Genomic DNA, 12,604 nt, shown 5'->3' on the forward strand with positions numbered 1-12,604 from the left:
CTGATCATCAATGAGTCAATTTAACATAATTTGCAGAGGATTAATTAGATGAAGAAGGAGGCGGCTAAGAAGAAGAGCCCTTCATCAAATCACTGATAACAGTAGCAAAAGAGACTATAACGATCATAAGGTGCCTTCAGAAAGTATTCACAACCCTTGACCTTTTCTACATTTTGTTTTGTTACAAAGTGGGATTAAAATGGATTTAATTGTCATTTTTGTCAACAAAACAAACAATTATGAAAAATAAAACATGAAGATATCTTGATATCTTATTCAACCCCCTGAGTCAATAAATGTTAGAATCTCCTTTGGCTGCGATTACAGCGGGAGTCTTTCTGGGTAAATCTCTAAGAGCTTTCCTCAACATTTGCCCTTTATTCTTTTCAAAGATTCTTCAAGCTCTTTCAAATGGGTTATTGATCATTGCTAGACAACCATTTTTCAGGCCATGCTATAGATTTTCAAGCAGTTTTAAGTCAAAACTAACTCGGCCACTCAGGAACATTCACTGTCTTCTTGGTAAGGAACTCCAGTGTAGATTTGGCCTTGTGTTTTAGGTTATTGTCTTGCTGAAAGGTGAATTCATATGCCAGTGTCTTGTGGAAAGCAGACTGAACCAGGTTTTCCTCTAGGATTTTCATTTTATCCAGACAAACTCCCCAGTCCTTAATGATTACAAGCATACCCATAACATGATAGTAATATGTTGTATTGGATTTTCCCCAAACATAACACTTTGTTTTCAGGACAAAAGGTTAACTGTTTTGCCACATTTGTTGCGGTATGACTTTAGTGCCTTGTTGCAAACAGGATGCATATTTTTATTCTGTACAGGCTTCCTTCTTTTCACTCTGTCAATTAGGTTAGTATTGTGGACTAACTACATTATTGTTGATAGTTTTCTCCTATCACAGCCATTAAACCTCTGTGAAATCCCTGAGCGGTTTCTTCCTCTCTGGCAACTGAGTTAGGAAGGACGCCTGCATCTTTGTAGTGACTGGGTGTATTGATACAACATACAAAGTGTAATTAATAACGTCATCATACTCAAAGGGATATTTAGGGTCTTCTTTTTATTATTTCTGAACTCATCTACCAATAGGTGCCCTTTGTGAGGCCTTGGAAACCCTCCCTGGTCTTTATGGTTGAATCAGTGTTTGAAAATCACTGCTCGAGGGACCTAATTGTATGTGTGGGGTATCATCTCTGTAGATGAGGTACAGTAGTCATTCAAAAATCATGTTAAACACAATTATTGCATTTTACAACTTACATTTTTACTCGTGAACCTATTTGGGCGTGCCATAACAAAAGGGGTTGAATAGTTACTGACTCCAGACATCTCAGCTTTTCTTTTTGAAATAATTTCAATTAACTTGTAAAAACATCATTCCACTTTGACATCATGGGGTATTGTGTGTTGGCCAGTGACAAAAAAACAATCAATTGAATCCATTTGAAATAACACAGCAAAAAATGAGGAAAAGTTCAAGGGGGTTGTGAACACTTTCCAAAGGAACTGTATATCACTAGGGGTAAGATATTATTCATGGTAGGTTCACACGGGATACAATGTTGTTGTTGTGCTTTATTTGCTTGAAATGCGTCGTGCTGCGTGCATGAACGAACAAAATGGAAAAGAAAGAAATCTGTTTTGAGAAAAACAAGAATGCTAAGTGGAGTTTTTTTTCCCCTTCAGTTTTCCAATCCATTAGCACATATAATGGATGTTCACATTCCCGTCTTTACTCTAGACAGCAAAAACAAATTAAACCTACAAAAATGGCTGATCCAGAAAGGAGCAAGGAAATCAAGGAAATGGGACCAGCAGTAATCTATCAAAGCTGTTAGTGCATAGACATCTAGCTAGTCAGCCCCGAGTACAACACAAGCCCACTCAATAAACCCCCTGAGTGTGTGGTTCACTTTCCACAGGCAGAAAATGATGATATCCGGTCATTTGCGTCACATCACCGGCTTCAGGCTGCGTCACATCCGGCCGTGATTGGGAGTCCCATGGGGCGGCGCCCAATTGGCCCAGCGTCGTCCGGGTTTGGCCATCATTGTAAATAAGAATTTGTTCTTAACTGACTTGCTGAGTTAAATAAAAAGGTTCAATCAAATATAAATATATATTAAAGAAATGTGATTAATTAAATCTCTGAGAACTGTTGTACTATGACCATCTATAAGATCTTGAAGATGGATGGTGATGTAATGGGACTCCCAATTTGAAGCATTAGATCAGTTACACACTATCTATAATGCAATCTTAACGCATCAGGCGCTGTTACACCAGAGGTGCATACGCAGTTCGGTCATTAAAATCCTAAACTCTTATCTTGAGAGTAAGTGAGGACAATGGCGAGGTCTCTTGACAGAATGTGGATGAAAGTTGGAGAATAAATCAAATACCTGATTCCCAAACAGGTTGAATCCATTGATAGCCTCGAGAGCAGCTTTAGCCAGCCCCACAGAACTGCAAAAGAAAGAACATGTTTAAGAAACCCAATATAAACCTGAAAGCACGAATGGTATTTATAATTGAAATACCATAGGACACACATTTTCTGTTCTATTCCATAGCTCCAAGTTATATGCAAGACTAACATGCGCAGGTTACTTAATATTCAATTGAAGTTTACATACACCTTTGCCAAATACATTTAAACTACGTTTTTCACAATTCCTGACATTTAATCCTAGTAAAAATACCCTGTCTTAGGTCAGTTAGGATCACCACTTTATTGAGGTCAGGGATTTGTGATGGCCACTCCAATACCTTGACTTTGTTGTCCTTAAGCCATTTTGCGACAATTTTGGAAGTATGCTTGGGGTCAATGTCCATTTGGAAGACCCATTTGCGACCTAACATTAACTTACTGACCGATGTCTTGAGATGTTGCTTCAATATATCCACATACTTTTCCTCCTCATGATGCCATCTATTCTGTGAAGTGCACCAGTCCCTCCTGCAGCAAAGCAACCCCACAACATGATGCTGCCACCCCCGTGCTTCACGGTTGGGATGGTGTTCTATGGCTTGCAAGCCTCCCCCTTTTTCCTCCAAACATAACAAATGGTCTTTATGGCCATTATGGCCATTTTTGTTTCATCAGACGAGAGGCCAAAAAGTACCATCTTTGTCCCCATGTGCAGTTGCAAACCGTAGTCTGGCTTTTTTATGGCGGTTTGGAGCAGTGGCTTCTTCCTGGCTGAGTGGCCTTTCAGGTTATGTCGATATACTACTCGTTTTACTGTGGATATAGATACCTTTGTACAGGTTTCCTCCAGCATCTTCACAAGGTCCTTTGCTGTTGTTCTGGGATTTATTTTCACTTTTCGCACCAAAGTACGTTATCTCTAAGAGACAGAACGCGTCTCCTTCCTGAGCGGTATGACTGCTGCGTGGTCCCATGGTGTTTATACTTGCGTTCTATTGTTTGTACAGATGAACGTGGTACCTTCAGGCATTTGGAAATTGCTCCCAAAGATGAACCAGACTTGTGGAGGTCTGCAATTCTATTTCTGAGGTCTTGGCTGATTTCTTCTGATTTTCCCATGATGTCAAGCAAAGAGGCACTGAGTTTGAAGGTAGGCCTTGAAATAGATCTACAGGTACACCTCCAATTGACTGAAATGATGTAAATGAGCCTATCAGAAGCTTCTAAAGCCATGACATCATTTTCTGGAATTTTCCAAGCTGTTTAAAAAGGCACAGTAAACTTAGTATATATATATGTGAACATCTGACCCACTGGAATTGCGATACAGTGAATTATTAGTGAAATAATCTGTCTGTAATAATTGTTGGAAAAATGACTTGTGTCATGCACGAAGTAGATGTCCTAACCGACTTGGGAAAATTACAGTTTGTTAATAAGACATTTGTGGAGTGGTTGAAAAATGAGATTTAATGACTCCAACCTAAGTGTATGTAAACTTACGACTTCAACTGGAGATACTTTATAAATGGGGGTTCGGTTCAACTTTTTATGAACCCCCTATGTACAAGGCACATGACACCCAAAACAAACACTCCTTGCCTTGTGACGAGCCTTACAATTATACTGTAAAATGCCTACATTTAAATGGTTTAATAATGTAATGCAAACAGATGACTCGTAGATTTAATTGTTGCTGAGAGGGGGCTGAAATCATTGTGCACTTTACTATGCAGAGAAAATAGCAGTGAATTTCCTTTCCCTCTTATTAATAGGTCTCTATAAAAGGAAGACGACGACGTGGCAAGTAGAGTTGCAAGATACACCGACAAGTTAAAAAGGTGTTCAATCCCACAAACACAGGGCCCAAACCCGACACAAAAATGCAGAAAAATAACAGAACATAGTTGAAACCAGCTTTCCCCCGAAACACAACTTCAGCTCCCTCTCTGACAAAATCAGCAGCAATGATCACAATCAAGCAACATGAGGCCTTTTTGAAAGTCTATCGATTTTCTTTCCGAACTTGCCTGGACATAATGCGTAAGAGCTGTCAACAGTTCTGAGTGAGTGTGACGCCTTGGTTGAAGGTTTAAAACATTGAATGTGCACACAGTGCTGTAGTTTCATGGAGCAGGGTGGGCATTGGTTTGATAATTGTAACAAGTTGCAGACAACAAGCACAACACAGTATCTTGTCATACAATTTTTACAAAAGGGAGAAACATACATACACTAACGTACTATTTTATGATGTAATTAATCCTGACTGATGTTGAAAGCTTCAGTCAACACGTCCCAATGAGTGGAGTTCAGTTTAAACCTACTATAGGGTGGACTTAAATTAGAAACCTGACGCAGTTGAACAAAGCAAAATATTAGAATTAAGTTGCTCTATATTTTAACTTGGCGAGAGATTGCCAAGGGGTAACCAAGCTCGATAGGACTACAGCTTAGCCATTTTTGCACAAACTCAATACCATCTAGGATTGATGACATTAACATTGTTTTATAATGACTGCCATTTTCCTTTCAGCCGAGCTTGAATATCATGATTCAATTCTCTTGATGAAGGCATTCATCACAGCTTTCCCTGACACTCAGCCACACACAGCCCTACGTACCCATCGGCAGTCTGGTACACTGAGTTAATGGAACAGTCCCCCCTCCATTGTAACCGCGCCTGAAACTTGGTGAATGACTCCGCATGAAGATAATGAACTCAGAAAGTAAAAAGTTGTTATTCTGCCCCCGCAATTGCTCTCTGTTTACATTACTGCATTTTAATGTGTATTATGGAAACTGAACTACAAATCAGTCATTCTGAATTTGACTAATGGGCATGGTGTCAAATTATTGTCTATGTAGAATGCAAAAGCCAGATTTTTTTCCTCTAGGAAATGGTGGTAAGTTGCAACCAATTTTCCTACATTCTTTAGGAGAAACCAATGTTTTCCAGAGATAAGGGACAGAGGAAACAGAATCATTATCGAGGTCTTGTGAGAGGGAGAGGCAGTTCTACTGCTCGAATGATAGGTCATCGACATTACCTTTACTACCCTAAAATATATCCTCTTTGTTTTTGTGGAGAGATTAACACATTCCATGTGTGGAGACTGTCTAGCAATGTGTTCATATCTTTATAAATCAAAGTATTCACTAGAGGAGGACAAGACAGACCTGGAGTGCAGCTCAGTGCTTCCATTGTTGTACTTGCTCCCTCTCTCCCACATTCCAAAGTCAGGCACTCTGTACGCCCTCTCTACACAGAAGACCAGGTTCTGGATGAAAGATACCTGCAGAGGTAGAAAACACGACAATATCACATGAACGAGATCTCTCAATCTCAACATTGAACGCTTTCTCCCTGGAATTAAACTGTACTGTGTCATCATATTGTCAAAAGAAGAGCTCATGCAACTTCGGGAAGAATGTACTCACATTTAAATGGAATAAACTATTCTCCAATAACTCTCATTTCATGCACATTTTCAGGAAGTTATTTATTGAATAAAACACATTAACATTTTGCCCCTGATGGAATTAACATTTGTGTGCCCCATGTTAAAAGAAAAACATCACCCAGTCACATGGGTAGTCAAAACCATGTCCTTAATTTAATCTGGAACAAGGAGGAATGGCTCTTCTCTATGTGCAGATGCCACCATGGCCTTTTTTTGCCTTTACCTCCTTTATCTCACTTCATTTGCTCACATCGTATATAGACTTGTTTCTACTGTATTATTGACTGTATGCTTGTTTTACTCCATGTGTAACTCTGTGTCGTTGTATGTGTCGAACTGCTTTGCTTTATCTTGGCCAGGTCGCAATTGTAAATGAGAACTTGTTCTCAACTTGCCCACCTGGTTAAATAAAGGTGAAATAAAAAAAGAGATGGAAACTTCACAAAAATATTTTTAAATGATGACTTAAGAGGCCATGAAGGAAAAATGTGAAAGTACTGGGGGAGATGTGACTGACAAGGGAAACAGACAGGGCCTAAAGTGTACAAAAATGGGACAGGCAAGGAGAGAAGACAGGGAACTAAGCAGAGCCACTGAAATAAGGACATTGCGGGTTATTTTATTTTGGCCATTAATAGAATGATTAACGTAAGGATCTTCATGAACTTTTTTATTGAGAGGGAAAAAAAGTACAACACAAAACATACAAAAGACAACAATACCGACTCACACAAACATCGACGACATCACACCTGCTCAGACCCACCTGTTCTTACCCCTATCTACTCAAACTGCACCATTTTGTTCCTCTCTGTCGCCCACGCTCGCTCGTTCAATATTTAGATAAAGAAGCATAGGATTTTTCAATTTGTCTTAACGACTGAGAGGTATCTTTCTGGTATCTTGATAGTATCATCGTGAACGTTGCCGTCACGAATGGGCGCAGACACAAAACACACACACACAAACACACAAAGCATCTACCTGTATTAATACTGCAAGATTCAATTGAATTGAACTTCCAGTCGGGAAAATATACTGAACCACTGCTAAGAGCCAAAATTGGAATAATGAGAATACCAAAAGATGCATCTAAATGCAGTGCAGAAATGACACATTAAGAGTCCTATTTCCTGTTTATTTGTTCTGATGTAGATTAATAAAAGGATACATGCTCGTTGATTTCATGTTCATGCCCTTTCCTTGTATTACCCAGCTCAATAAGCACTATTTAAATGTGCAAATTAGGTCTGCTTTGCAAATAGGACTGGCCCCATTGAAGCTACACAGGCAATTTGTTTGCCGTTGGGAGAAAAAAATATAAAAATATATTTAATGTGAGGCTTTCAATTTTCCGTAAACAAAGTGAATGCTCACTGTAATTGCTTCCGGACATAATGTTCTAAAACAGCTCTATTTTTGAAGATAAGTCTGGATAAAAAAAAAGAAGCTTTTTCTGAAGGCAATAATTTCACCCCCGTGCCTAAAAGTAAATCTCCCAGTGAGCAGACTGAATTAAGAGATGGAATTAATGAATTTCAAATCTCCCAAAGGGCTATAAAAACAGGAGACAAGAGAATTAACAGCACTTACGGCTGCCGCCACCTTAAAGGACCACTATAACAAAGGAGTTGCTATTACTTTAGCTGTCCGTTTTACTAGGCCTCCAACTCAATATCTTGCTCACTAATGAAAAAGGGTGCTGCATAAGTTAGTGTAAGTCAAGAGGCAGGTGTATTGGATTTTAAAACCCGTTACATAGTCATCAAATCATCACATGTAAATAGCTGCGTTTCTAAAGATGCATGGACCGTTAACTACTGCTTATTCAGCTGCTGCCTCTACTATTAACTGTCTCAGGGCACTTTGGCACAGAGGAGCTTTCTTGGCTTGCGTCGTTTATAGTCTTGTCCGTATGTCCCCCCCATCTAATCACTATGAAGAAGCCATGCTGCGTAAGAGTCGTGCTCCGCAGACAGACGTGTTCTTTCTGAGAGAGAGGTCACGTGACTAAGGCCAGTGGGCCGTACCTCATCCGTGTTGTAGATGATCTGGAGGCCGGAGCAGACCATCTCCACCAAATAGAGCAGGAAGAGGGACAAGGCATCAATCTGATGGAGGGAGACGGTATTTACAATGGTGAAGAGCGTGAGACCGGAATCCGTTCGGACTTTATGCAGTATCGTGACAATGTTTGTGAGCGGGTTTACCTGTAGGTGATGGTAGTCATCGTAGGACAGAATCTCATCTCCTGTGTCGACATTGAATATTGAGTGCAGGCACTTGGAGGGGCTGGGGTCCTGCTTGAATTCCTCCACCTGAAATAGAATGAAGGTGAAGAAAGAGAGTGAAAGGAAGAGAAAAAGAGAGTGAAAGGGCAAATAAAAGAGGAGTCAGTCCATAAAATAAATAAATAAATAAATATATATATATATATATATATACACACATCTTACTCACTGGGCATATTTCAATTATTTATCCTATCCTCACAAAAAGGTACGTGAGGTGAAAACCGGGACTAGGATGGCTCATGGATATTCCACTGCGTCATCACTAGCACACACACTAGAATTTTCCTCAAATGAATGGCTCTGAAGACATGAGCAAACCACTGGTATGCATGAATGCATCTGTAAATATTGCAACTAGACATACCATTTATTTGTATCGTGGTGCATTAAGCAATTCTTGAGTCATGCCAAAGATGTACACATAGGACTTCTCCTCCTCAAACCATCCCAGGTCAGATTTGCGTGATACACATAGAGCTATACACTCTGTTTGAGTTTGCTTCACACGGTACATTATTTTGTGCCAACATTTGGCACTGACCGAACCGATAACTGTTGCGTTCCAAAATAGCCTAACATTTGTATTGAAAGTGCATTTCCACAATAGTGCAGTTTATGAATCTTGTCAAATGTCACTGTGTGTCAGTGAGTGTGTGTGATCTTAGCGTGAAATGGTTCCGGAGTTAAATATGTCAGAAAACATTTGAGAAGCTTGTGTCGTGTGGCTAATTCGTTAAGACTGTGTTTAGTTTCATTGGTACATTGTGGTAAACTTTGATGCCCTCTCTTTAATGGCTCTGTAGTTGTTAAAAAAAAAAAAAAAAAGTGCTTCCTAGTCCGTCTGTATTGTGGGTCCGTTAAAAATGGCATGTTCTCTGTGAATGCCAGAGACAGATGTTAATGAGCGCTGCACTGTGTAATTAACTGAAGAAACGGTGCATTATAATTAAGACACAGAAAAGCTTTCCCATAAATTAGGTCGTCAAGGTCATGAACAAATGAAACAAAACCATTTCAAAAGCCAACAGAGATGTGCAATTACAGACCAGAACAAGACCAGTGTTCTATCGTACGAAAGCTGCTTTCATAGAGGTCTTTAAACAATATAAACGCTGCTATTTTGACTGAACGGTCTGCTCAGATGCTTTAAACAAAAGTGTTCTGTTGAGGCAAAAAAACATTTGGAAACATCTATATTATTCCATCCACATAGAGATACAACCAGTCCAAGCGCGAGATAACAAACCACTGAAGCGTGAGAACAGAGAAGATTAGTAAAAGGAGAGATCTTCATCTCCCCCTCATTAGTGACAGTTTCTGTGTTTGCTAAAAATCTATATTCATTACTGGATAATGGCATTTGTTTAGATCACTAAGAATGAACTACAGTGTTTCCTGTGGTCTGACGTTTCGTTTGTGGACTCACCTTGTCAGACTGGCGCATGTAACAGTAGAGGATGCCCCTCATGCACTTGATGGCTGAGTGCTCCAACTCATGGGTGCGTCCCATGTCATCATCGATGCGTCTGCACGACAGGGTTGATCGCCGCCATGTGCCACAATGCGATGGAGAAAAGAAAAACGGCGCAACGAGCAGAAGAGCATGTAAAATCATCCTAAATTATCCTACTTTTCAGCACACAAAATTACTAGGGTCTGGTTATCCTGTCTGTGCATACATTAAATGGTACATATTACATGGGGACAACCTATTGTATTTGTACACAGTCATAGACAGGTTTTAAATAATTTTAGGACATTAATGACAGTTGTGACATTATTGACAGTTGTTATTCCTAAGACAAGCAAGGACATACTACATTCCAATTGACCTCTCATCAAAATCACACTTGAAAATGACCCTTTGTTTTTGGAAGGTAGTCAGACTTGTTCCCCTTTTCCACATTTTGTTACTTAACAATATTCCTCTAAAATGGATTAAAAAAAGAAAAATCCTCAATCTACACACAATAACAAAGCGAAAACAGGTTTAGACATTCTTGCAAATTAGGTAAATAAAAAAACAGAAATACCTTATTTACATGAGTATTCAAATCAAATCATATTTGTCATTACAGTGAACTGTTTACTTACAAGCCCTTAACCAACAATGCAGTTAAGAAAAAAGTGTTAAAAAGTAAAGAGGTCCTGGATAGCAGGAAGCTTGGCCCCAGTAATGTACTTGGCCATACACACTACCCTCTGTCGTGCCTTGCGGTCAGAGGCCAAGCAGTTGCCATACCAGGCGGTGATGCAACCAGTCAGGATGCTCTCGATATTCAGACCCTTTGCTATGAGACTCGAAATTGAGCTCAGGTGCATCCTGTTTCCATTGATCATCCTTGAGATGTTTTTACAACTTGATTGGAGTCCACCTGTGGTAAATTCAATTGATTGGACATGATTTGGAAAGGCACACACCTGTCTCCCACAGTTGACAGAGCATGTCAGGGGCGGCAGCGTAGCCTAGTGGTTAGAGCGTTGGACTAGAAACCGGAAGGTTGCAAGTTCAAACCCCCGAGCTGACCCACTGTTCCTAGGCCGTCATTGAAAATAAGAATTTGTTCTTAACTGACTTGCCTAGTTAAATAAAATTAAAATAAAATGTCAGAGCAAAAACCAAGCCGTGAGCTCAAAGGAATTGTCCGTAGAGCTCCAAGACAGGTTTGTGTTGAAGCACAGATCTGGGGAAGGGTATCAAAACATTTCTGCAGCATTGAAAGTCCCCAAGAACACAGAGGCCTCCACCATTCTTAAATAAAATAAGTCGGCCAAACTGAGCAATCGGGGCCTTAGCCAGGAAGGTGACCAAGAACCCGATGGTCACTCTGACATAGCTCCAGAGTTCCTCTGTGGAGATGGGAGAACCTTCCAGAAGGACAACCCTCCACCAATCAGGCCTTTATGGTAGAGTGGCCAAATGGAAGCCACTCCCCAGTAAAAGGCACACTCCTGCTTGGAGTTTGCCAAAAGGCATCTAAAGACTCTCAGACCATGAGAAACAATATTCTCTGGTCTGATGAAAAAAAGATTGAACTCTTTGGCCTGAATGCCAAGTGTCACGTCTGGAGGAAACCTGCCACCATCCCTACGGTGAAGCATGGTGGTGGCAGCGCCCTAAACACACAGCCAAAACAATGCAGGAATGGCTTCGGGACAAGTCTCTGAATGTCCTTGAGTGGCCCAGCCAGAGCCCGGACTTGAACTCGATCGAACATCTCTGGAGAGACCTGAAAATAGCTGTGCAGTGACTTCCCCATCCAACCTGACAGAGCATGAGAGGATCTGCAGAAAGGAAAGTGAGAAACTCCACAAATATAGGTGTGCCAAACTTGTAGCATCATACCCAAGACGACTCAAGGCTGGAATTGCTGCCAAAGGAGCTTCAACAAAGTACTGAGTAAAGGGTCTGAATACTTATGTAAAATGATATTTCAGTCTTTTTCATTCATTTGATTTCTTCTAAAAACCTGTTTTTGCTTTGTCATAATGGGGTATTTTGTGTACTATAGACTGATGAGGGAGAAAAAAACAATTGAATACATTTTTGAATAAGGCTGTAAAGTAACAAAATGTGGAAAAGGTGAAGGGGTCTGAATACTTTCCGAATGCACTGTAGACCTCGTGTATGTTTTCATTAATGACATTCACTTACTTTGAAACATACATTTCCACCAGTGCATTTACTCCAATCTAAAGCACCCACTCCAGTCCTCTCTAGTCACATGGGAGGGTAAGTAATGGTTTGGGCCTGTGCTGTCAGATTGGAGTCGTCTTAATTAAATTCCTGTGACAATTTTAACGGGAAGAAACCATGACGAATGAGTAGGCCCCTCTGGTCTACTTGAACATTCTATTTTTACTCTCGTGTCCCCTTGGAGAGAAGAAAATGCACACCAGTGGGTTTCGAAAGAGCACTTGGTTAGAAGGTCTAGTGGAGAAAGTCCCTGACTATTTTGAGTATCTCAGAGCTCCCCTTGAACTTGAGCCCTCAGTGTATGAAGTGAAGGACACATTAATACAAAGGGGAAAAAGTGACCTGTTTTATAATCAGATACAGAATCAACAGAATGTCTGAAGGTGAGAGCATTGTGCCTGGGGACTAGAGAAAAATTGCCCTCAGAACAGACTCAATTTGTCAGGGCATGTACTCTACAAGATGCCAAAAGCGTTCTACAGGGATGCTGGCCCATGTTGACTCCAATGCTTCCCACAGTTGTGTCAAGTTGGCTGGATGCCCTTTGGGTGGTGGATCATTCTTGATACACGCGGGAAACTGTTGAGCGTGGAAAAACCCAGCAGCGTTGCAGTTCTTGACACAAACCGGTGAGCCTGCCATACCCCATTCAAAGGCACTTAAATCTTTTGTCTTGTCCATTCGCCCTCTGAATGACACACA

The 12,604-nt window shown here is 40.5% G+C and overlaps 1 protein-coding gene across 2 annotated transcripts in view; it reads right to left on the reverse strand.

The window, feature by feature from the left end:
• Positions 1 to 12,604, reverse strand: part of LOC118358303 (phosphorylase b kinase regulatory subunit beta-like) — a 57,886-nt gene that overhangs the window by 36,577 nt on the left and 8,705 nt on the right. For both annotated transcript variants that reach the window (XM_035735964.2, XM_035735954.2), the window contains 5 exons: positions 9,632 to 9,731; positions 8,122 to 8,229; positions 7,942 to 8,022; positions 5,628 to 5,743; positions 2,419 to 2,482 (listed from right to left, as the gene is read on the reverse strand). In XM_035735964.2, coding sequence (XP_035591857.2) covers positions 2,419 to 2,482; positions 5,628 to 5,743; positions 7,942 to 8,022; positions 8,122 to 8,229; positions 9,632 to 9,731 — 469 coding nt within the window. The remainder of the gene's footprint in view (positions 1 to 2,418; positions 2,483 to 5,627; positions 5,744 to 7,941; positions 8,023 to 8,121; positions 8,230 to 9,631; positions 9,732 to 12,604) is intronic.

The sequence above is a fragment of the Oncorhynchus keta genome, chromosome 2 (assembly GCF_023373465.1).
Source record: "Oncorhynchus keta strain PuntledgeMale-10-30-2019 chromosome 2, Oket_V2, whole genome shotgun sequence".
Taxonomy (NCBI): domain Eukaryota; kingdom Metazoa; phylum Chordata; class Actinopteri; order Salmoniformes; family Salmonidae; genus Oncorhynchus; species Oncorhynchus keta.